At 48.2% G+C, this 26,768-nt stretch overlaps 1 protein-coding gene across 1 annotated transcript in view; it reads left to right on the top strand.

Annotated features, from left to right (window-relative positions):
- Positions 1-7,904: 7,904 nt before the first annotated feature.
- Positions 7,905-26,768, top strand: part of WWC2 (WW and C2 domain containing 2) — a 157,477-nt gene continuing 138,613 nt past the window's right edge. Inside the window, exon 1 of the mRNA XM_066573497.1 lies at positions 7,905-8,256. Within this exon, the coding sequence (XP_066429594.1) occupies positions 8,129-8,256 (128 nt within the window). The 5' untranslated portion in view covers positions 7,905-8,128. The remainder of the gene's footprint in view (positions 8,257-26,768) is intronic.

Genomic DNA, 26,768 nt, shown 5'->3' with positions numbered 1-26,768 from the left:
GGTATGAAAGAAATACTATGTTTCTTTTTCTATGCCCTCCAAATAAAGTTGTAAAGGTTTTACAATACATTATACCAGTATACAAAAATGGTACCAATTAAAAAGTAGTTTGCTACACACAAAAATAAGCCATCATATGGCCAAGTAAATGGAAAAATAAAATTACGGCTTTTGAAAAGTGGAGATGAAAATCCCCCAAAAATCATTGCATCCTTATTTATGGCCAAAGAAGGCCAATGTCAGGGGTTGTCTCGCGCCGAAACGGTTTTTTTTTTCCATAGGCCCCCCGTTCGGCGCAGGACAACCCCAAGGGATGTGTTAAAAAAAATATATATACATTACTTACCCAAATCCCCACTCTGCGACGTCTTCCTTCTTCCTTCACCAAGATGGCCGCCGGGATCTTCACCCACGATGCACCGCGGGTCTTCTCCTATGGTGCACCATGGGCTCTGTGCATTCCATTGCCGATTCCAGCTTCCTGATTGGCTGGAATCGGCACACGTGACGGGGCGGAGCTACGATGACCAGCTCTCCGGCACGAGCAGCCCCATTCACCAGGCAGAAGACCGCACAGCGCAAGCGCGTCTAAAAACGCCAGAAGAAAGCGAAATTAGACGGCACCATGGAGAGGTGGACGCTAGCAACGGAGCAGGTAAGTGAATAACTTCTGTATGGCTCATAATTAATGCACAATGTACATTACAAAGTGCATTAATATGGCCATACAGAAGTGTATAGACCCACTTGCTGCCGCGAGACAACCCCTTTAAGGGGTTTGAAGGGGATTTTTCAGGGGTTTAACTGGAGGGCATTTATCACATTCCCTACATTGTTTATACAGAAAAACAGCTCATCTGTACCTAGGTAAATGGGACTGAGCTGAAGTACCAAGCATACCCACAACCCAACGTATGTGGTTGTGTCTGGTAAACACTGAAGGTGACTTATTGGGGCTGATTTACTATTCAAAATATGACGTCCGCCTGGAGCGAATTGCGCCAGAAAACTGTGTAAGGTGATGTTTACATGTAACGGAAGTGCTGGGGATTTTTCGCACCAAAATCTGCAGCATTTTTGCAAAAGGCACAGAGGCAAAATCTACACCAATCAGCTGTGAAAAATAGCAACAGGAGGCGCTTCTGAGAGTATTGCATGATGGAGAACAAGTGCACAAGGGGAACATGCACTAGCCAGGGTGTGCTGTAGGCATAGCACCTATGGAGGCTCTGCAAAGATGTTCCTGGTCAGCTGCTGCTCTGTCTTCAGATACCTCTCACTGCTCAGGAGACAGGGTCAAGAGAGTGGAGGTGCATATAATGTGCTCCTCGATAATGGCGGCTGCTGACTCTAAGGTTCCTCTGGAGCAGGAATCCACTATGTTGTATCCACAAAGAGATGCTTAAACGGATATAGGACCAGATTCTTCTAATAATAATCTTTATTTGTATAGTGTCAACATATTCCGCAGCAGGGAAACATATACAATGTGAGTCATAACATACAGTAATAAACCAATGCGTATTTTGAACCATAGGGGTAAGAGCTTACAGACTATAAGGAAGTATACACATAGGAGAGTATATATATATACATACATAATGCTGTGTGAGTGGATCACCAGTTGTGTTTGTGCATAAACAGATAAAAGGTGCAATAGGATGTGTGGGTACTGTAGTGGGAAGAAGGGGCTCAGGATTCCAAGGGGGAGTGTAGGAACAGGGTAGATGGAGAAGAGTTTATATTAGGGCATATGGTAGGCCTCACTAAAAAGATGTGTTTTTAGGGTACTCTTAAAGCTGTGGGCGTTCGAAATTAGACTGCCTGCACAAAAACGGATTAGCATTGCAGAATCCGCAGTTGGCATCTGCACCGTGGATCCGCAGCAAATACCATACATAGCATGCTATGGGAAACTCATTGTTCCTGCTCACTCTTGGAAACTAATTGCGGTTTCCGCGAGCGGAGGAAAAGTCACAGCATGCTCTACTTTCATGCTGTACCCACGCGGATGGCTTCCATTGAAGTCAATGGAAGCCGTCCAACCTGTGGCCCGTTCGCAATTGACACTGCGGACAGGTCGCAGATTCCATGTCATCACCTAGTGATGGCACAGGAAAAATAAACATTTAAAAAAAAATCTGTACTGCGTATGTCTGACGGCGGCTCACCGCAACCTGCCGCAGAACAGATGAAGAAGAGAAAATACAGGTACGCGCGGACGCCGGCTGGGCACAGGGTCGCTGCTGGCTCCCACATGTGGAATCCGACCAGTTTGTGTGCAGCCGGCAACAATAAGAATATTTAATGTCTCCACACTGAGGAAAGGGCAGATTTTGGAGATGTTTTTGAGGTGCAGGTGATAAGAGCGAGCAAGTTACTGAATATGGGGAGTAAAGGAAATCACATATGACCACAAGACAGCGGGCCGAGGAGTTATGGTGATACCACAGGCCGAGATATCAGGTTCAGGTTGGTTAGTAGATGGCGGAAACACAAGGTCAATTTTTGAGAGGTTCAGTTTTAAATAGATTAGCAACATAGTGTTAAAAACAGCGGACAGGCAATCACTGGCATTTTGTAGCAGCAAAGGTGTGATGTCACTGGAAGTCCTATGTAATTAGATGTTATCTATGTAGAGATGGAATATAGGAGAGGACCAAGTACCACTGGCGTAGCCATAAGGGATGCGGTTGCACCTGGGCCCAGGAGCCTTAGGGGGCCCATAAAGTCTCTTTTCCCCATATTACAAACCAATACTGTGAATGAAGCTTTAGAGTTGAGGGCCCAGTTCCAGATTTTGCATTGGGGCCCAGCAGCTTCAAGTTACACTTCTGCCAAGGACCAAACTGTAAGGAACTCCAACAGCAAGGGGAAGAAGAGTGGAAGTAGAGTCGGCAAACGATACACTGAACATACGGTCAGACTCAGAGAGGTAGGAGGGAAACCATTTTTTATTCAATTAAAAAGAAATTCTCTTCCGATCATCAGACATATCTGTGCATTTTCTTGACTGCTTTTAGAAACCATATAAATAAGGAGCTATAACATTAAATTCAGAATTTATTCATATACAGGAAGTCAATGAGTCAAGGCTGAATATTGCCACAGCTACCAAAGGTGCACAATATCAAATGGGTAAAGAATCACATTTTTTCTATTTTATTAATCTTATAATATATATAATTGTAACCTAAAAAAGTTGTAACATATTGAAGAAATAGTGTACAGATGTCTCTAACAGCTGCAGTTGCACACTTGGCATATCCAAAGATGCATGTTTATGCAGAAGTGGGAGAACAAAGCTCTTTACTGACAAGCATTTGGCCAAAACAATTGAATGTACTTGGCTAGCTATAGTCCTGGGCAACATTTAAAAAAATGGAAATAGGTGCCTTGTTGTGCCTGCGCTGGCCATACACTAGTGATTTCAGACAGACGTTTTCTGAACTACTTGTTCATGGTTGGTCTGAGAAGGATTTAATTCTGGATTTCAAAGCCATTGGTTAAAATGATAAACTGCCAATTGCTGTCTTTCTTGGTCTTGGCTTCTATTGATGGGGGTTCACATCTGTCATTTGATATCAGTGCTTTTCCAATCATTGTCAAAAACTTGGCCAACAGCAACAAAATAATCATAGCAGATCATCACAGATATCTGACTTAAGCGTCTGTCATGCTCGTACCAGTCATTAAATGTTAGCAGAAAATGGTCTTATTTGGAGTTTTTAAATATTCGATATCTCTAGTGTATGACCAGCTTAACATAACCGCAGCATCTAAGGAGTTTGACAGAAGAATGGGTTAACCGACTGTCAGTCCTTGGGGCTGCTATATTATCTAAGTGATTAGATAGAGGGGGGGGGGGGCTCTTTCTGTTACTTCACTGGTCACCCACAACATGATCACAGGGTGCAGATGGACTGCTATGGCAGCAAGAGTCCTACCAAAAGTCTGTAGGTCTGCCATGAACTACTATTAGACCCTGCTAGAGTCAGGATCTAATACCGTGTTTTACCCAAAATAAGACTGTCTTATATTAATTTTGCCCCAAAAGAAGCACAGTGTCTTATTTTAGGGGATGTCTTATACTTACCTAGCCGGTGGCGTTCCAATCCCTCACGCTGGTCTCCGGCGCTGCGGCAGGTTACTGTGTCCTTTGCGCTGACAGCATTCTCTTCCTGGTAACGGGGCTTTGAATACCCTGCGTCCAGCAAGCGAGTGCTGTGATTGGATTATGAGCACCGTAGCTCAGCCAATCAGAGTTGGCGCTTGATGAACCGATCACAGCCATTCAGTGATCTCATTTACTGAATGGCTATGAATGATCGAGCACTGGCTCTGATTGGCTGAGCCAGTGGCGCTCGTGATCCAATCACAGCACTCGCTTGTTGGAGGCGAGGTATTCAAAGCCCTGTTACCAGGAAGAGAATGCTACCAGCGTGGAGGACACAGCAGCCTGCCGCAGCGCCGAAGATCTGGCTAGGTAGGGCTTATTATCGGGGTAGGTCTTATTATCGGGGGAAACACGGTAGGCTGCATGTCAGTGTATTACTGACAAGTATAATAAACTGCAATACATGAATGTTTTTACTTATCTATGCCCCATAGTCAGACTTTTAAAAAATTTTAAAAAAAAGCTGCAGTAAATAAAAAAAAAAAAAGTGAAAATAAATGCAAAACTATATAAATTTGGTATTGCTGTAATTCTACACCCTGCGGTATAAAGTTGGCATGTCATTTAGGGCTCATTCTAACGTGCGTATATCGGGTGGGTTTTTTTACGCCCGCCCGATATACGCTGTGTCTCTTTGTAGGAGAAGGAGGCGGGCCATCCTGGGAGCAGTGCAATGAGCTTCTGCCTCCTCTCCACTATTTGCAATTGGAGCGGACAGAACTTAGCTCCGCCCCATCCGCCCATTGCAAACAGTGGTGAGGAGCAGAGAGGGGGCGGGAGCTCAGTGCACTGCTCCTGGACTGCCTCCCCCGCCCCTGCAGAGAGGGACAGCGTATATCAGCCGGGCGTGAAAACCCAGGCGGTATATGCATGTCGGAATAAGCCCTTCAATACAGGTACATTGTTGGTAAAATTTTTTTCAAAACTGTATATCCTTTTAAAAAAATGCTGTGTCTTTAAAACCCCAGATATCTGTGTCCTTAAAGGGTTAAGCTCGTAAAGGCTCATTTTAAATAGTTAGTACATAAATGTTTAAGTGCTTTCGGCTATGTCACTTTGCTATGATAATGACCGGCAATTGCCTAACAGGGTATTCCTATCTCAGAATCCCATTTGAAAGTGTTCAAAATTCCAAAACAATGCATTCAGCCATGAAGATGTTTCTTTCCAAAATGCTCCGTTCTGCAGATATTGCAGCTATTGATTCCTCTTTCCTCTGGTTGTTTACTGCTTGTTGCTAGGGAAACAGACCACCTCTTTATGGAAAGAAATAGAGCACAATGGTAGCTGGTGGTCGGGCCAAAGGCTAGTGTGCATGCACTCCTGAGATCACCTTAGGTCCACTTGGCCAGATGATCTCCCTTCTCCATCTGGCAGCATTTTGTGGAACTACATGAAGCATCCTTCTCCTGGCTCTGCCTCCTCCCCTCTCATGTCCCGAGATCCTGCTGTCAGCCCATTGGCTCCCCGCAATACAAACATTAGTTTTCCTACTCTATTTATGTTATGAGTTTAATTCTGGTGCTGTATTCATGTACTGAGCTTGGTTCTGCTACTGTATTCATGTTAGGAGTTTGGTTCTGGTACTGTATTTAAGTTATTAGTTTGGTACAGATTAATGTACTGAGCTGTTCTTGTGTGGGTATGCTGCTAGGTTGCTTCTGTCAATGCTATATATATATATATATATATATATATATATATATATATATATACACACATACACACACACTTTTTTATTGCGGGGATGACAAAAACAAAAATCTGCACACAGGGTGCCCTCTGACGTGAGACTAGCACTATCAACAGGATATAGACTACTACGGTAGGGTTCTCAGCTTTTATACTCAATGCCACCCACGTTTTAGGTCTATTTATGTGTCAGTTTTCTTAACGTATTTTGCAGCATTTCTGTGAAAATTGTATTCTCCTCCCCTGACCTTCCTTCCTGACTCCCAGGGTTGTACATATCTGGCAGCTTTCAGGCTTGCTGCTGCCATGCTCCCTAAAATGTTCCTCCGGTGCCAATCCCTTACAGTCCTTCCCCTAAGGCCTCATGTCCACAGGGAAAATGAGGCCCGCTACGGATTCTCCATGGAGAATCCGTAGCGGGTCCCTCCTGCCCTGCGGACATGAGCGCTTAAAATAAGAATAAACTCACCTCTCGCACACTCCGGATCTTCCCTTCGCCGCGGCTTCGTCTTCTCTCCGTCGCGGCCGGATCTTCTTTCTTCGGCCTGGCGGATGTGCATGGCACGTCAGTTGCGTGCCGCGCGCATGCGTCGGCCCGAAGAAAAAAGTTCCGGCCGCGATGGAGAGAAGATGAAGCCGCGGCGAAGGGAAGATCCAGAGCAGGTGAGTATATTCTTATTTTAGGTCTCCTGCGGATCCGGACGGCTTTCATAGGCTTCAATAGAAGCCTGCGGGAGCCGTCCCCGCGGGAGACCCGCACGAAAATGGAGCATGGTCCAGAGTTTTTCATGCTCCATTTTTTTTAAAATCACTTTTATTGACCATCCGCGGGTATTTATCTACCCTGCGGGTGGTCAATGCATCCCTATGGGGTGCGGATCCGCGGGCAGGAGAAGAGTTAAAATCCGCTGCGGATTTTGATTCTTCTTTTGCCCGTGGACATGAGGCCTTAGGCCTCCAGTACAGTAGTGTTTTTTTTCATCTGTGTTGAGTCTGATTAAAAGCTGGACTCCAGGCGAACAATATATGGACCTATAACATTCAATGTGGCAACACACGGCACACATGGACTGCGTGTAAAACACTCATTGCATATGTTAAGGCCCGTTTACAAGGAATGATTAGCACTCAAAATTTGCTTGAACGAAAGTGCGCTGTAATCATCGCGCCTAAACACGAGCCATCTCGCACTTTTCATTTACTTCGTTTGTTGCTCAGCTTCAGCCTGCATTAAACTCCTCGCCGCTCATTCATTTCTCGGTACGTCTAAACATTCCCCGCTCAGTGTAGTACATAGGAATATGAGCGCTGAGCGAGAAGTGAGCCGTTCTCAGCGATGATCTGCCTGTCTAGCGAGCGCGAACAACTAGCGGCATCACGTCTAAAAGAGGCATTAGTCTGATATGATTTATGAATAAGACTCGCACATTCAAGTCAATGGGGATAGAAAAAAACGGGCCGCAGTCCCTTTTTTTTTTTAAAGATGCAAAATAAAAAAGAATTTGGACTTTTTTTTGGACATTAAAGATGGATGTTGTATGGAATTTAAATAAAGCGGACATATGGGTGGGGTACGGAGACCGCACAAGTATTTTGCTGAACAGGACGATTTTTTTTAACGTAAGTGTGCACCCCGGCCAAATCCCGAGGTTCCAAAGGGGCAGAATCCAATCTGATGCAGAAGTGCTTTACTCCACACATCCCAGCACTTACTGGTACTCGCACCGGCCTGGTGGCAAGCATACTGCTGTAAGGTGCTATGGCATAGGTTGGTGCTATAAAGTATGGATGATGGCTGTAGTGCTGCAGCTGCACGAGGCTAAAGCACCCGGTGGATGTATAGCTGTGAGCCATAAGGTACAAGCCGTGAGTGCGCGGAGTAAAGTTTGTTTCCCCGCAGGCCGGGGTGCAGGAGGTGGCGGCACGCAGCACTGCCCCGCCGGCACACAAGGGGTTAGCGCTGTGGAATGCAGGAGTGTGGAATGTGCATGCAGATGAGACGGATGCTAATCTCATGCTAATGAGCCTGTGGCTGGGAACAGGCCGAGGTTATTGGCTTCCCCGGATCCTAATCCAGACGGCTCCTCCAAGCCGGGAGCTGCTAGAGCCCCGTGATCGCGGCGCAGCCCCCCGGACATGCTGGACGGTGCAGCGGAGGGTCTCCTGCCCGCTGGGCGGCTCCGTGCCCGGCACTAGGGGCGCCTCTCTCGGCTGCTCAGCCTCTTTCTGTACTTATGGAGGAGTTGGCAGGGGCCGATCATGCCTAGGAAGGGGAATGGGCAGCTGCCGTTACCGGATGGCTGGGAGGAAGCGAGAGACTACGACGGGAAGGTGTTCTACATCGACCACCACAACAGGCAGACCAGCTGGATCGATCCCCGGGACAGGTAGGTGCCCCTTATGTACCCCGTGCCCACTGGGGAGAAGGTAGCAGCTGTTGTATGTGAGCCTGGAGGGGGAGGGAGTCTGGGAAGAAAGACAGGCAGGGCCGGGGGAGGCACATGGAGCAGTCACTTGGGGTGAGGAGGGAGGGGGAGGCGCAGGAATGTTGGGCTCTTGGAAGGGAAAAATGTGGTGAGGCAACAGAGAGAAGTGGGGAGGAGGGGGCAAGGAGTTCCCACACTCCCCCCAACTCCTGTGCTGCCCTTCACCCTCCAGTATGGCTGGCACCACATGGGGCACAGACTGGTGACAGGGCAGTGTATTAGTGGGGGCACGTACTGGCACCAGCATTGTGTGCCATCAGGTCAGTAATGTGTCTTTGTCAGCGCACATGCCAGTGTCACAGGATTCCTCCTCTGTTGGGTTAGCACTAAAAGTGTAGATTCTTGGTTGGTAGCCAACGCCTGTGCCAACCTGGGCTCACCATAGTAGACAGCCCGCTCCAGGCCGATGGCTGCGATCATATATATTACACGGAGTGGAAACCGTAATAATAGTTATAGTGCAAAGACGTCAGCTATTTCATACACAAAATACCCAGGATGACCATGGAGGTCTCTTCGTTGTCTCTGCGTGCGCAGCTTAGCGCCGTTGTACATTCGAGGACATACCGGGACTTCACAGGACTGCCACCAAGTCCGCCGTGCCTTAAAATAAAAAATTAGCAGTTTCCGCTCTGCTGTGACAGACAGGCTTCAGCAGCCAATGATGGAACTCGGCAATCGTGGCCAAGCGCTGTTATCGGCTGCCACAGCCGGTCTCTGTCAGGTAAACGGACTGCAGACACTAGAAGCGGAGGACTAACGGGAGCGGTGTAATAAATGCTGGTTTTTATTAAGGCATGGGCGTCCTGGTGACAAGCTTCCTTCAAACAATCCCTTTAAAGGGGTTTTGTCATATAAAAAATCAATACTTACCTATTCCTCCCCAGGCAGTCTTCTTACCAGATCTTCACCTCACCAATCTTCTCCTGCCTCCTGCTGTCCCCGGGTCACCTCACTTCCAGCCATCTGGATCCTCCTCTTGTTTTGCAGCGGCTTTCTGCTTCCTGCAGGTCAGTGTGGGTTACGTCATAGTAACGTAGCGTTCAGTGCCTAGCAGACAGCACCGATTGCTATGCCAGGCTAATCCCGAGACCGTGCATGCGTGCTGTTTCACGGTGTAAGTATTGAAAAAGTCACAGCGAGACAGCGTGCATGCGCAGTCTCAGCATTAGCCCGGAATAGTGCTCGGCATTCCCTGCTAGGCAGTGAACACTACATCACCAGTGACTGGGAAGGAGAATGCTAGCAATTTACGTAACGTCACCGACAGAAGAAGAATCCGGCTGGCTGGAGGGACTTGGCCCAGGAACTGGAGGAGCCAAGAGAAGATCGGCGAGGAGAAGATGGGGTAAGTAGATTGCCTGGGGAGGAATAGGTAAGTATAGCTGTTGTGGCCAAGCCGTGGTAAAAGTGACTTGCCGCGCGGAATTCAAAGCCGCCGTGTGTGAATTTTACCGCTGTCTCCCCTGCGGCCTCTCCATGGCCGCAGCAGCGGAATGCAGGTGGTGAGGCCGCTTCAAAACCCGTGCCTAACTGTGCGAGTTTTGAAGCTGCATTTCTGCTGCGAAAATCTCGCAGTATTTCCGTGTGGTCGTTACACAAGATTTCCGCCCCGTGTGAGGCATAGAGTGTAAATCTATCTGTAATCATTACCTTTACTTACAAAGTCAGCAGCTAAAATGCGATCTACTCTGTAGTTTAAACTATTTCGCAAAGTTTATAAACTTTATAAAGTGTTAAACTTCCACTGCTCAGCAATGTGGTTTGCAGAATGGTTTAATCACATTTTGCAGTGGGCCTAAAGGACCACTTTCTCCAAATTGAATGACAGTCGTGTGACTGGCCTTGCAGCGAGGGAGGGAATATGTGTTCAATGTGCCACTCAAGTCGTGCAGCTGATGTCCACTATCCCTTTCTTCATGCCTCCAGTGCGGCCGGTCAAATGCCTGTCATTCACTGAATGTCGTTTACCGCCAGTGTGGCACGAGTGTACCACAGCCATGATGTAGTTATGTCGCAGTCCTCTGAACTCCTCTGTCGGATGCGTGTTGTGCGCACCCGCTCTAGTTGCACCATCTATAGTGCTAACCCCTTGTTTGGTTGGGCTGCATTGTCGTCTTTGGCACTCCAAGTATGTTCTGTTGTAAACAAACCCTTTTTAGGAAAAATGACAAAAATCCATTGGAAAAATCAATATCTTGTTTTCTGCCAGTTTTTGTGTGGTCTGTAGCCTGCAGAATGGACCGATTGGCACTGATGATGTTGTGGCACACGTATGAAAGCTTCTCCAAGAAAAAGTTTCTAAGGACTTTTTTTTCCCCCCCTTTTTTTTCCTAACACCACTGCTGACCGACATGCAGTAAGCTTAGTGGACCCCGTTATAGTAAATGGGGTCTGTCTGGTTCTTTTCAGGTCTGGCATATGCCGAACCCGGCAGTTGTGGTATCTTCACTTAGGCTGAAGAACGGGAATCCCCCTGGAGCCTGAGCGCAGGATTCGGGGCAGTACTTGTAAACCAAAATTTAGAAAGATCCAAATCTTTCTATTATACTTGTTCTTTCGCTTGTAAATCCTGATGCAGAATCCGGCCAGATATACGTATGTTGTAGATTTGTCTTATTCTAGGCACTGAGTCATAGAGCCTCCCGGTGATCCTGCAGTGTAAGCGGTACCAGTGTACAGTCAGGGATGGGATCTGTGCCGCTCAGCCAGAAAGATTGGAGATGGGATCTCTTCACATAACCTAAAAATCCGGCTGCTGCATGTGTGTGAGGCGCATTCACACGAGCCAGCGAGAAACTCCGACATATCACAGCCTTAAACTTGCCATTCTGGGTTCCAGATCAACGTATTTTTGCTTGAAAAAACGCACTGCATCTGTGTGCTTTTGATTTTCATGTGCACGAAAAAAAACAGCAATTGCTTCCAACAGTTACAAATCGCAGTCGCATGAAATTTGTATGGACTGCAAGCGCAATGGTTTTTTTTTTTTTTTTTTAATTTTATTTTTTTTAAAGTGCTGGTGCCCTTCTACATTTGGCCTGCAAATACTGATACAGAATGCTGATCCAAATACCGCCGGGGTTTACCAGGACCAGTATGGCTGCGTTGTACTGGCCGTATGGTCTGTTTGACCGCTATCTCCTTCAACTTCATCATACACACTCCATCTGGCTACAAGTATGGATAGTCACTACCAAGGCTGCGTTCACATGGAGCTGAAGTGTTGCAGATCTGCAGCAGATTTCATCCATTCAATTTGAGTTCAGTTGCATGGGTGAAATCTGCTGCAGATCTGCACTAAATCTGCTACATGTGAACGCACCCTAAGGCCCTATTCACATTGGCGTATGGACGATTGGTCTGTGAAAAACACCCCATTCTCACTGCATGTGTACGTGCAGTCATGGTGCGTATGCGCGTTCTTGTTACGTCCATGCATATGTATTCACTGCATTTTTCACACACACAAAAGAAACAAAAACGGAACACAAGAAAGCCCAACTAATGTCCCTTTCCTATTCCACTGTCTCCTGGCAACATGCATTGCAAGAAGCGACTGCAGTGAACACACATGGAACGTTTCACTCCTATAGACGTCCGTTCTGTGTTACAGCCCAAGATAGGACATGCTGCGCATATAGTACAGTGTAGTAAAAGGGAAAAACACGCCTGAATATGGCCACTCTCACACATGCGTTCATAAGACGCTGTGCCTGAAACCACGGCGTTTTACCACGACATCGTGCTGCATTTTCTAACACGTTACATCGTTTTTAAACGCACCCCATCATTGTGATGGGTGATGAGGTGCGCTAATGCACGCAAAGATAGTTCAAGCACGGGTCGCAAGGTCCCATTGAAATCAACGGGAACATTGTACGGAGATTAGCGCAGCATTTGAACCGCTGTGGTGAAAAGCGGGCTGTGTGAGAGTAGCCTTAGGCCGGTCTAACATGGGCGATCTGGAGCAGCGGAATCTGGCTCTGACCCTGGCTGGTGACTCTGCATACCTTTGCTTTTCTGTATTGCAGATGGCCGCGGACACTTGCCATCGGTCATGCACAGTACAGATTTTTATAAAGAGTTATTTGCTTTTCCCGCGCTGTCGCTAGGCGATGACGCGACTACTCGCAGTCTATCCGCAGTGTTAATTGCAGATGGGCTGCGGGTTGGACGGCTCCTGTTGACTTCAATGGAAGCGGTCCATGTAGATTCCGCAGAAAAATAGAAGATGCTAGGATTTTAATATATATATATATATATATATATATATATATATATATATAAAATATTTTTTTTTTTTTTGTTAAACAGGCTAAAAATGCCAAGAAAGTGTTTTTTTTTTTTTTTTTTTCTTAGTTTTTATCCTTTACATAAGTCCGGGCTCACATGACCGTATGTCTACCGTGTATTACGTGGGATCTGTAAGCCCATGTGATACACGGTAACTCGCAGGCAATCAATTACATTACCTTACACAGTTCCGCTCACATTAGGGTGTTGAAATTACATAATACACAAGCGCAAAATAGAACGCAGTGTTACTTACGGCCGCTTGAGCCCAGCCTAAGGGAATTGCATAGACGGCAATTCCTTTCATATATATTGAACTCGCAGGCAATTGCTTTGTATGCGATTCCCTTATGTAAAAGAATGGCGCATAACTTTAGTTACATATAAATGAAGTATGGCGTTGCACACCCCATTCACCCCCCAACCCAATATTGTCGCCACCCGTAGGAGTCAGGGGGTTAATCTCAATTTCACGATTCTAATGAAAGTTAGAATCGCGCCTCAGCGAAATGGCGATGACTCAAATTAATTTGATTAACTGTCAAGCTCTGGTCTGAATACGTTAATTTAATCCGAAAATACGAACAGAAAATACACCTGTGTGAATTGGCCCTCAGTGCTTATCCACAAGGGCGTATTTACGCGTGTAATATGCAGCGAATTGAAGCCATTGATTTCAACTGGTTTGTTCATGAGTGTATTTTGTGTACGCGTTTAGTTCGCTCCCAAAAAATTAGCCAGCAAGTTCTGTTTTTGTGTGTATCCCGCATGAAAATGGCACTTATTAAACTTGAATTGCCCGTTGTAATTAAGGAAGCATGCTTGTGTTTTTTTTTTTTTCTTGTTTAACCCACAATTACGCAGGGCATGCACGAGCGCAAAAATACAGGTAACCTATACAACCATGCGCGCAAAGCTGCAATGCGCAAGTAAATACACCTACACTCATGTGAAGCCACCCTAAGGCTGGGGTCGCACACAAACGCAAAAACGCCGTTTTTAGCACCTGTGATAGAACCCGCAGACAGAATCTGTGTGTGAAAAAACAGCGCCATTTAATGGTCTCCCATGTGAGACGTATTAACAGGGCAACCAACATAGATGAAAAACAAAGGTATGGACCGATTTATTAAAACTGTCATTGTTGCCCCTAGCAACGCAGCTCACATCTTACCAGAGCAGTTTAAGAAATGAAAGCTGTGCTGTGATTGGTTGCTACGGGCAACAGACAGTCCTGATAAATGAGGCCCCTCGTGTTCCTCGCAGTGGTGGTGACAGGGTCACTTTACTTTAGTCCTGTTATATCACCAGTGTTTACTAGCTCGGTATTTACTCCGTGACCGCAGTGACTAACTGGGACAGGAATCTTGTGACTCACCGCCTCACACAACATACCTGTACGCTGACTGTGTGCATCCAGATACAGGAGCACGGCCAGGACCTTTATAACGGGCCTAAGATGGCGCCGGCAGACCATGTGACTAGAGATTGGCGCCTCCTGGTGTTGGTATGCTTTGTTGCTCTGCTGGCAGTTGATCGTTATATACGATGTTTAATCTTGGGGTCCCCTTAAAGCAGTTGTGAACAAAATAAGCGCGCTTGTGGAATAGAGGGATAACAATGTCGGGCCAGACCCCGCGCGTATTACGGGGACTCTGTGCACCTTACACAGTCCGTTCTCATTAGCGTGTCGTAATTGTGCATGACACATGCGCAAAATAGAATGTTCTCTTTTGCCACGTATATACGTGAGAGAGCTTTGTTCTCTATTGCCGCATATATACATGCACCCATACGTGTTATCGCTAAGTGACGGTGCAGGAAATCTAAACAAAACTGTACTGCGCATGACAGCCATACGGCCGGCTCCAGAACTGTACAACGCTGCGGGAGCCCCACGACGTGAGCCCGACCTTATGGTGTGGTGTCCCTGTAGGACAATAAGGCTGGGGCTACATAGTGTCCTTGGTTGTGAAATAAGTTGCGCGTCCAAAGATCGCAGCCCAACGCTGTAATCCCGCATGCTAATAGTCAATACAGCCACGTTGTGGCTCACAAATCGCAAGAAACCCGTGGAAATCGGCGCTCTTTACAGCAATCCCATCGAAGTGATTGGCGCCCAAGGAGCGCATGTACGTCTTCCGCAGCATACGCCGGGGCTGCATATGGGAACCGGTGGTGTCTCAAAGCTCAGATCCCCGCTGATCAGCAAGTTATATGCTATCCGTAGGAAGGGGGATAAGGCCTCATGTTCACACGCCTGTCGGATTCTGCATTTGGTAATGTGGGAGCCCGCAGCGAAATCTGGCCCTGCTGGCGACCGCACGTACCTCTCTGGGTCTTTTTTTCTGTACTGCAGATTTGTGCGGATATGCCGGCCCGCGCACATGCACATCAATTTTTTTTTCCTGTTAACCCCTGCTTTCCCACAGAATCCACGGCTCGTCTGTAGTATAACCTGCAGACGGGCCACGGATCAGACGGCTTCCATTGACTTCAATGCAGGAACCACACTGAAATGAAGCATGCTGCAGTTTGTTTTTCCGTACCAAAAGATCCGCGAAACAAATCCGTGTGCTTTAATTCAGGTGCGGACGCCCATTCTTCAAGCATTATGCCTGAGGAAGGACCCTGAGAGGTTGAAAAGCTCGCTATAACATGATGTATATTTGTTAGCCATTAAAGGGTATCATATCTACAACATGACTTGGTTTCTCTTGCTAGGAACGGTCACACTTTACTCTACTGGCTGACACGGTACTAAATGTTTTAGTTCTTTCTCTGATATGTAGGCTCTATTGGATGGCATTGCCTAATGTTTCGGCGAGAGGCCTGCATTCCCAGCATGTGACCCAGCGGGTAAACAAGCAGCTATGTGTATGTTGTGGTTACCCAGAATGTCCGTGGCGTGCTGACATACCTGGGAATGGAATGTAACACGGCTAACCTTACACTGCACTGCTACAGGTAGTCTTGCAGGTACGTTGGCTTCGGAGATTATGGAGAAGCGATTACCTGCATTCTAGAATGTTGGACAGGTTGAAAACTTAGTTTGCATCTGGCAGAAACTGTAGAAACCTGTTCATACATCCCATGATGTATCTTTTAAACGTCTACAAGTTGTCTTCATGTAACATGGGTGTAAAAATTTCAGCAAAAATCTGCCTTGTAGGCTACACTCAGACTGCAGATTTTTGTATGGGCATCTAAGGCTGGAGTCACACGGGACGTATTCACACGACAAGCTTTTAGTTTTGCCGCACCGAAAAAACGTGAGATTTCTGCCAGGAAAGTGCTGCTTCAAAACCCACAGCACTTAGCCGCGGGTTTTGGAGTGGCTTGGCCGCATACTTTTCCGTTGCGGCCAGCTCCTCCATAGAGACGTGCTGCGACTGGGGAATCCACACCGCAGTGCCGGCTTTGCCGCGAAGGATTGGCTGTCCCATTTTGACAAATCTTGTCCACATGGCTGGCATACCCCGGGATTAGCGGCCGCAGGCGGACATGCCACAGCAAAATTCTGCATGGAATTTCTGCGTGACCCCAGCCTAAGGGTCTATTTCACGGACTGCACATGACCCACAATAGCACATGGGGAAAATAAACAGCTGCCCGTCTTGTCCTTGTCACATATGCCGATGGGACATGCAGTGTGCAGGGTCTGTGGAGATCGGGCAGCCCTCTACTCTGAGGGGTGCTGTCCACGTGTGGCTCTGTGAATCCGGCCTCATGGTGTGTTCCAGTGGCGGTATATTACTTCTAGGTGACAATGTCTCCCGTACATACAGATACCGACCTAGTGTGTGCGGCTGCCGCCATACAGACGCCACACGCACAGCTCTGCTGCATGCGGAGGCAGACAATCCTCAGGTGATAACGCTGCTGTTTGGTTTTCCCTCATAAATGGCTTCCATGAATAGAGGGTCAGGTGTTATCAGGGAGACTTTTATGTGGCACTTTTGTGTATTTTATGTCTTTATTATCATTCTCCTTATCACGGTTTCCATCACTGTGCAAATGTACATGAAGACAAATCCAGAGTGAAGTCTCCGCCATTAACCATTGTTTACCGAGCTCTGGGAATGCTCTCCGGCACCTGAAATTCCAATAAGCTTTTTACGAAGCGCTGCGAAATAAGTTGGCGCTATACAAATAACGATTATTATTATTATTACCAGCCCTGACCGAGCCTGCTGCTACCTGGGGACGTTGTGTAGTGCGACATTCCGATGCAAACAACATACAGGTATAGACTACCTACACATGGGTGAGCGCGATATCGGGCTGAGAGGCTTGACCCGACATCGTGGTTGGCAACCCGCACTTTAGCTGTGGATGTGAGGCAATTTTCAGGCAAAAACGCACCGCATCTGTGAAATTCTGGTCGTCTCGCGCGCTAGAGGTTCGGAAGCGTTTTTCCCATTGATTTCAGTGGGAAACCTTACATAGCACCACAGTCGCATGCTCATCGCACGGCATGCAGTGCCATGCGGTGCATTCAAGGTCCCGTCGCGTGTGTATATGACTCCATTCAAAAGAATGGCGTTCATATTTATGCAGCTTGCAACGCACAAATCTTGTGTGAGTTTCTCAGCCGTGTGAAAGCTACCATAGTCCGAGGAAAGCTGCGCGACTGTTGGCATTGTGCAGTGGAGAACATATGCAAGCTGGACTGGCCTGATTGGGTGTAAGATGCCGCACAGCATTACAGTTAATACCCAGAATACTGCGCAGCCGCTTACATTCATCCTGCTTTTGCGTAAAATGTGAACACAGCCTTAGCTGCATGTAGTGGTATGCACTCTTGTAGACGGCAGCTGTCCAGTGTATGAGTGAAAACTTTAAATTATGGCCGCTAACCAGAATACCCCTTTAAAGCTAAATGCACACAGACGAGCGCAATATTGGGCCAAGAAATTTGGCCCATTATTATACTTGCCAATGTGCGTTTTTCATGCCAATGTGAGGCATTTTTCATTCAAATACCCCTGCGATTCTTAGGCAGGGGTTTCACACGTGTCAAAGGATCGCAAGTGTTTCCCGCTGAAATCAATGGAAAACATCACAACGCATAGCATTCATGGGTCATGCGATGTCTTTTAAGGTCCCATTGGGCGAGGCGTTCTGAGGGAACATCAAAGATAGAACATACTGCCATTTTTCATCCAGGGGGAAAAAAAATCGCTCACGTGAATAACTCTATTCAAAAAAATGGCATTCATATTCATGCGTCTTCAACGTGCAAAACTCGCTCCTCAAGTGGTAACTGACTTTTGATTAAATGGCTGTTTGGTTTGCCTAAAACCATGGGGCTAGTGACAATCAGCGGTCGCCGTTTTATTTATCTGCAAGCCAACTGACTCGATGCTTTTGACCACATCTTCGATGTTCGGTGGTTGCACCGTAGGACTCTGCTTGCACCTGGATTTACAGAAGTATAATATTGGCTCATTTGTGCCCATCTTACAGCTCTGTCCTTGACTGACCGTGTATTACTGTTAGCCTGGGTTTTTGGACCCTGCTGCTGTTGTGCTTGTGAGAGTGTCCTATAGTTGGCCGTATACTTGAGCTGTCAGCTGAACACTTGCAGCCATCTATTCTTCGTGCCCTTTAAACACTGGTCGTTTACCATTTCACATAGCAATGTAAAACCCTGAAGGATAAATGCCCGGGGACTTCACGCTTCTCAATGAGAATCGTGCTATCTAAACGGTCTGCCCGAGTGCGAACAAGCTGGTGATGACGTCACTAGTACGTCCGCTTGCGCAAATGAGAATCGTGAGATTCTTGGCCAACGTAGAAAGGCCATAAGAGGAGAGTAGAGATGAGCGAGCACCAAAATGCTCGGGTGCTCGTTACTCGGGACGAAATTTTCGCGATGCTCGAGGGTTCGTTTCGAGTAACGAACCCCATTGAAGTCAATGGGTGACCCGAGCATTTTTGTATATCGCCGATGCTCGCTAAGGTTTCCATTTGTGAAAATCTGGGCAATTCAAGAAAGTGATGGGAACGACACAGCAACGGATAGGGCAGGCGAGGGGCTACATGTTGGGCTGCATCTCAAGTTCCCAGGTCCCACTATTAAGCCACAATAGCGGCAAGAGTGCCCCCCCCCCAACAATTTTTACTTCTGAAAAGCTCTCATTAGCAATGCAAACCTTAGCTAAGCACCACACTACCGCCAACAAAGACAATCACTGCCTGCATGACACTCCGCTGCCACTTCTCCTGGGTTACATGCTGCCCCCCCCCCCCCCCCGCACGACCCAGTGTCCACAGCGCACACCAAAGTGTCCCTGCACAGCCTTCAGCTGCCCTCATGCCACACCACCCTCATGTCTATTTAGAAGTGCGTCTGCCATGAGGAGGAACCGCAGGCACACACTGCAGAAGGTTGGCACGGCTAGGCAGTGACCCTCTTTAAAAGGGGCGGTGCGATAGCCCACAATGCTGTACAGAAGCAATGAGAAATATAATCCTGTGCCACCGCCATCAGGAACTGCACACGTGGGCTTAGCAATGGGGAACCTATGTGCCACACACTATTCATTCTGTCAAGGTGTCTGCATGCCCCAGTCAGACCGCGTTTTTTAAAATAAATAGTCACAGGCAGGTACAACTCCGCAATGGGAATTCCGTGTGCACCCACAGCATGGGTGGCTCCCTGGAACCCACCGGCTGTACATAAATGTATCCCATTGCAGTGCCCATCACAGCTGAGGTAACGTCCGATTAAATGCAGGTGGGCTTCGGCCCACACTGCATGCCCCAGTCAGACTGGGGTTCTTTAGAAGTGGACACATGCAGTTACAACTCCGTGTGGACCCACAGCATGGGTGGCTCCCTGCAACCCACCGGCTGTACATAAATATATCCCATTGCAGTGCCCAGCACAGCTGAGGTAACGTCCGATTAAATGCAGGTGGGCAAAAAATTAATTGGATTACACTGTAGCCTTGTGGGCCTAAGAAAAATTGCCCGTTCGGCGTGATTACGTCAGGTTTCAGGAGGAGGAGCAGGAGGAGGAGGATGAATATTATACACAGATTAATGAAGCTAAAAGGTCCACGTTTTTGATGGTGATAGAGAACAATGCTTCCATCCGCGGGTGCAGCCTACGTATTGTTTAGGTATCGCTGCTGTCCGCTGGTGGAGAAGAGAAGTCTGGGGAAATCCAGGCTTTGTTCATCTTGATGAGTGTAAGCCTGTTGGCACTGTCGGTTGACAGGTGGGTACGCTTATCTGTGATGATTCCCCCAGCCGCACTAAACATCCTCTCTGACAAGACGCTAGCCGCAGGACAAGCAAGCACCTCCAGGGCATACAGCGCGAGTTCAGGCCACGTGTCCAGCTTCGACACCCAGTAGTTGTAGGGGGCAGAGGCGTCACGGAGGACGGTCGTGCGATCGGCTACGTACTCCCTCACCATCCTTTTACAGTGCTCCCGCCAACTCAGCCTTGACTGGGGAGCGGTGACAGTCTTGCTGGGGAGCCAGAAAGCTGTCAAAGGCCTTAGAGAGTGTTCCGCTGCCTGTGCTGTACATGCTGCCTGATCTGTGCGCCTCCCCTGCTACCTGGCCCTCGGAACTGCGCCTTCGGCCACTAGCGCTGTCGGATGGGAATTTTACCATCAGTTTGTCCGCCAGGGTCCTGTGGTATAGCATCACTCTCGAACCCCTTTCCTCTGCAGGGTGGCAGCGTCCGTGTGGGACTTGCGGAGTCGGCGCACCTTTCCGAGCAGGTCTGACAAGTGTGGGTAGCTTTTCAGAAAGCGCTGAACCACCAAATTAAAGACATGGGCCAGGCATGGCACGTGCGTGAGGCTGCCGAGCTGCAGAGCCGCCACCAGGTTACGGCCGTTGTCACACACGACCATGCCCGGTTGGAGGCTCAGCGGCGCAAGCCAGCGGTCGGTCTGCTCTGTGAGACCCTGCAGCAGTTCGTGGGCCGTGTGCCTCTTCTCTCCTAAGCTGAGTAGTTTCAGCACGGCCTGCTGACGCTTGCCCACCGCTGTGCTGCCACGACGCGCGACACCGACTGCTGGCGACGTGCTGCTGCTGACACATCTTGATTGCGAAATAGAGGTTGCGTAGGAGGAGGAGGGTGCTTTAGTGGAGGAAGCATACACCGCCGCAGATACCACCACCGAGCTGGGGCCCGCAATTCTGGAGGTGGGTAGGACGTGAGCGGTCCCAGGCTCTGACTCTGTCCCAGCCTCCACTAAATTCACCCAATGTGCCGTCAGGGAGATATAGTGGCCCTGCCCGCCTGTGCTTGTCCACGTGTCCGTTGTTAAGTGGACCTTGCCAGTAACCGCGTTGGTGAGGGCGCGTACAATGTTGCGGGAGACGTGGTCGTGCAGGGCTGGGACGGCACATCGGGAAAAGTAGTGGCGACTGGGAACTGAGTAGCGCGGGGCCGCGGCCGCCATCATACCTTTGAAAGCCTCCGTTTCCACAACCCTATACGGCAGCATCTCCAGGCTGATAAATTTGGCTATGTGCACGTTTAACGCTTGAGCGTGCGGGTGCGTGGCGGCGTGCTTGCGCTCCAACACTTGCGCTAGCGACGGCTGGACGGTGCTCTGAGAGACATTGGTGGATGGGGCCGAGCACAGCGGAGGGAGGGTGTGGGTGCAGGCCAGGAGACGGTAGTGCCTGTGTCCTGAGAGGGGGGTTGGATCTCAGTGGCAGGTTGGGGCACAGGGGGAGAGGCAGCGGTGCAAACCGGAGGCGGTGAACGGCCTTCTTCCCACCTTGTGGGGTGCTTGGCCATCATATGTCTGCGCATGCTGGTGGTGGTGGCTCCCCGGCTGATCTTGGCGCGACAAAGGTTGCACACCACTGTTCGTCGGTCGTCTGCGCACTCAGTGAAAAACTGCCAGACCTTTGAGCACCTCGGCCTCTGCAGGGTGTCATGGCGCGAGGGGGCGCTTTGGGAAACAGTTGGTGGATTATTCGGTCTGGCCCTGCCTCTACCCCTGGCCACCGCACTGCCTCTTCCAACCTGCCCTGCTGCTGCACTTGCCTCCCCCTCTGAAGACCTGTCCTCAGTAGGCGTAGCAAACCAGGTGGGGTCAGTCACCTCATCGTCCTGCTGCTCTTCCTCCGAATCCTCTGTGTGCTCCTCCCTCGGACTTACTCCAATTACTACTACCTGAGTGATAGACAACTGTGTCTCATCGTCATCGTCCTCCTCACCCACTGAAAGCTCTTGAGACAGTTGCCGTAAGTCCCCAGCCTCATCCCCCAGACCCCAGGAACTTTCCAAAGGTTGGGCATCGGTCACGACAAACTCCTCCAGTGGGAGAGGATTCGGAACCATTGCTGCCCATTCTGGGCAGGGGCCCGGGAACAGTTCCTGGGAGTCTGCCTGCTCCTCAGAATGTGTCATTTTAATGGAGTGAGGAGGCTGGGAGGAAGGAGGAGCAGCAGCCAGAGGATTCAGAGTTGCAGCAGTGGACGGCGCAGAATTCTGGGTGGTCGATAGATTGCTGGATGCACTTTCTGCCATCCACAACAGGACCTGCTCACACTGCTCATTTTCTAATAAAGGTCTACCGCGTGGACCCATTAATTGTGAGATGAATGTGGGGACGCCAGAAACGTGCCTCTCTCCTAATCCTGCAGCAGTCGGCTGCGATACACCTGGATCAGGAGCTCGGCCTGTGCCCACACCCTGACTTGGGCCTCCGCGTCCGCGTCCTCGCCCACGTCATCTAGGCCTACCCCTACCCCTCAGCGTGCTGTATTACCAGTAGTGCAGAAACAGAACGCTGTAATTAAATGTGCTGCTTATTGGCCTGTGGTTGGAGGCTGCCTTCCCTTACGGAGCGCACAGCAGATCCAGGAAACAATTTTGCGCAAGCCTGCTGTAACGCTTAGCTGTGTATTAATTAGGACTACTACCCCCAGCAGATAGATACTGTAGGCAGCGTATAATATTATGTATACTCTTTCCCTCTGGCGGGATGACAGCGCTGATGTAACAGAGACAGCAGATCCAGGCAACAATTTTGCGCAAGCCTGCTGTAACGCTTACCTGCGTATTAATTAGGACTACTACCCCCAGCAGACACGCAGTAAACTGAAGACGGTCACAGGCAGCCCAAATATAGTATTTTTCCCCAATTTTTTGGAAAAAGCCCACTGCCTATATAGCCGGAATATCTCTTTCCCTGCCTCACCAGTACTGGCCCTATACTCTGTACAATGATTGCAGACTAAGGACGCAATGCTCTGCACGGCCGATATACAAAAAAAAAAAAAAAAATGTGCAACACTGCAAAAAGCAGCCTCAACAGTACTGCACACGATCAGATGTGGCCCTAAGAAGGACCGTTGGGGTTCTTGAAGCCTAAAATCACTCCTAACGCTCTTCCTATAGCAGCTCCGGCACCAGCAGCACTGTCCTTGATCTCTGTCAGAATGCATCTGTGGTGAGCCGCGGGAGGGGCCGATTTTTATACTCGGGTGACACCTGATCTCCCCAGCCACTCACTGCAGGGGGGTGGGATTGGGCTTGAACGTCGCAGGGGGAAGTTGTAATGCCTTCCCTGTCTTTCTATTGGCCAGAAAAGCGCGCTAACGTCTCAGAGATGAAAGTGAAAGTAACTCGAACATCGCGTGGTGCTCGCCTCTAGTAACGAGCATCTCGAACACGCTAATACTCGAACGAGTATCAAGCTCAGACGAGTACGTTCACTCATCTCTAGAGGAGAGGAATAAGTTACTGCTGCTCATGAAATCCCTGAGTAGGAAACGCTCAACTAGTAGAATATGTCCCAACACAAACTGGAGAGATCCTTTTGGATATGGCTAGTGAGTAGTTTAGGGCAGTCTTTACAGTATGCCGATGGGCGCAGGCAGTGCGAGTGTTCTGTTTGCTCCTTTCTTTGCTTTCTGCTAATGAAGTTTACTTAAGGCCCTTATACACTGAACATTTATTCAAATGAGCGAAAATGACTGATCGTTCAGTGTAAATGCAGCCAAAGATTGAATGATAAAACGTTTATTTTATAAAGGCATAAAAATCGGTTTGTTCGTTCACGAATTGTTCAGTTTAAACACCGATCATTCACATTCACTGTATGTGATGAGAATGAATGATTTCTTGTTTGAACGAGCTAATGATGTATTTGCTGTATAAATGGGCTGCACACGCAAACTCTGACGTTCGCTCATTCAAACAAGAAATCATTAGGTCTGAACTAATCCCTAAGGGCCCATTTAGACACAACGATTATCACTCAAAGCCGTCTTTTGAGCGTTAACTGTTGCGTCTAAATGCATGTGCAGTTTTTGTGCACAATTCATTCCTTGCTCAATTCTAGTTTTCTAGAATTGAGTGATAAACTCTTATCAGCGATGCAGGCGGTAATCACAGTCGGCAGCGCTGATAAGGTTCTTTAAGCTCGTGTCCCGCTGGTAGTCCGCAGCTGTAAGCGGGGAGAACAGTGCAGCTTGCAAAACAGCTGTATTGTTCGCCGAGCGATAGCAGCAGTGTCCCGTTCCACCTGCATAGCTCTTTGGTAGCTGATTAGCTACTATAGACTATGCAAAGATGATCGCTCAAAACTGTCACTCAAACTATCGTTTGAGTGATTTTTTTTTTGATTTTTTTTTTTTTATGCGATCATCTGTCAATGTAAATGGGGTCTAAGGTGTGTTTAGTGAAAAGTGTCCCATCTAAATTCGAGCCAATGATAATCGTACGCTTTCCGTTCTTCGTTCAGTTTCCGCAGGACTACAAATCATTGGCGGCTCGTTCACTTGTTGGTTCAGGGGTTCATGTAGGTATTTGACACCCTGAACGAAAGGTGAACAATTCTCAAAGATGAATCGGCTCCTTCGCTTGTGCAAACAAGAATTGTGCAGTCCTCATTCAATGTAAAAAGACCATTACTGTATAGGAGACACTTTCCTTGTCCTCTCTATTTGTGCTCCCTGGGGGTGGGGGTTAAAACTATTACACCAGGATAGTACAGCAGACCACTGATTAGCTTGTAAGCGCGGCTGTATTCCAGGGCAACTACATCTGAGGATGCACTTACACAATCCCGTCCTCTGTGGGTCTCATGTTCAGACAGGCTCACACGAATGGGTCAGATTCCACAGTGGAAGACTGCGGTTATTCGTGGAAAGTAACTTTGCGCTTACCGTCCACGTCCCTCCGTTACGGCTTTTCTATTATCCTCTGAAGTTGTGAGTTTCCCCACCACTCTTATGCAATGTTAATTACATATGGGTGATGCAACACTTACATCGATTGACTTCAACGGGGAAGGGGGGGGGGGGGGGTCCACGCTATAATAGAGCTCTTTGCGATTCTTCTTCCGCACACTGAATACGCAACTTGTATCCGCGAGTGTGAATGAAAAAATTGAAAATGCATGCCTTTCAATGCTCGTGTTTTACCGTAGATCTTCCATGCGGACGACGATTGTGGATTCCGCAAATAAAATCCGCCCTTGTGAGCCCGCCCTCAGTTTAATTTTCTGGCCATGTGGACTTAGGGGTGGGACGAATCTAAAAAGACAGCGTGCTCAGTCTATCTGAGCCATTACTTTTATTAAATTTGATGTAGTTTTAAAGCCTGTAGGGGGATGGAGACTGTGTACAATGCAGAACACTCCTCCATGGCGCGTATTGAACCTTATGGGTCTCTCCTGCCTGTTGTTCCTACGCAGGTTTTTTACATACGGGAGAAGACGGCGTGTTAGGAGCTTGCGCTTGATACAAGAACGCATCTGGAAGAAGCCTAACAATGTAAAAAAAGGAACGCAGAAATCAGATCCCCGGGTGAGAGCTCCCTGATGGTGGCGCTCTCCTAACCCAGTCCGCTGTGCACCAGAACAGGCTGTCTGCTCCGGGGTGTAACAGATGGCTGTCATGTAGCCTGGTGTGCTTAGGGTAAACCCCTTACCAGACTCCTTTATCTCTGCTCACATTTATTAGCTAAAGCACTGATGCAACAGATGGCATATTAATGAGGAGACGATTAGGCTGCTTCTATTTTCCTTCCTATTTTTTATTTTTTTATTTTTATTTTTTTTATTTTTGAATCTCCAATTGCATAATTTTGGATTTGATGCTAAGCAGTTGTTGGCCTGGGGTGACGTTTGCAGTCGTGACGTTTTCTCTCGGTGATCCAAAAAGTAGATTAGTGAAAAAAAATCATGCTTCTGATATAGGAGTTAGCAAATAACTAATGGCCTTGATTCACAAGTTCTGCATAGGATCTTGCATTCTGTGGATTTCCTCAACTGAAGTCAAATAAGGCCCAATGGCCACAGGTGGATTTGAATTGCGAAATCCACGCTTCAAGCCGCCCATAGGGAACCATGAATTCACACATGTGGATTTGTTTTCCGGATTTCGCATGCGGAAAACAAATTGCAGCATGCTCGCTTTTTAGTGCGGTTCCTGCACGGACGGCTTCCATTAAAGCCATCTGATCCATGGCCCTTCCGCAATTGATTCTGCATGGGGAGTCCCGTACAGAATCCAGCCATGACAGCAATGGGTGATTCTGCGTACCTGTGTGTGCAGGTGATGGTGTTCTCAAGGACCTGTCATCTTCCCGCTTCTCTGTACTCTCCAGGTTCTCCTCCTACCTATCCGACCACTCCTTCAGTGTCTACTTTGCTGGCTCTAGCTCCCCTCCTCTTCCCCTTGCTGTTGGGGTCCCACAGGGCCGGTCCTCAGTCCCCATTCTCTTCTCCATCTACACAGCCCCTATTGGACAAACCATCAGGAGATTTGGTTTTCAGTACCATCTCTATGCTGATGATCCCAGCTGTACACCTCCTCCACCGACTGTCTGTCCGCTGTCTCTAACACTATGTCCTCTCTCTACCTAAAACTGACCTACTGGTGTTTCCGCCGTCTACTAACCGACCTCATCCTGACATCTCCATCTCCGTGTGTGGCACCACCATAACTCCCAGATAGCACGCCTGCTGCCTTGAGGTCCTATTCTACTCCGATCTCTCCTTCACCCTTTACATCCAAGCTCCTGCCTATAGAATACGACCTTTTCTCACTGTAGACACGCTAAAAGCGCTCACTGTTGTCCTCCGCTCGATTATTGCAACTCGCTTCTGATAGGCCTCCCCT

Source organism: Eleutherodactylus coqui, chromosome 7, assembly GCF_035609145.1.
Source record: "Eleutherodactylus coqui strain aEleCoq1 chromosome 7, aEleCoq1.hap1, whole genome shotgun sequence".
Taxonomy (NCBI): domain Eukaryota; kingdom Metazoa; phylum Chordata; class Amphibia; order Anura; family Eleutherodactylidae; genus Eleutherodactylus; species Eleutherodactylus coqui.
The sequence above is the reverse complement of the archived record's forward strand: the minus strand, read 5'-3'. Positions and strand labels throughout refer to the sequence as shown.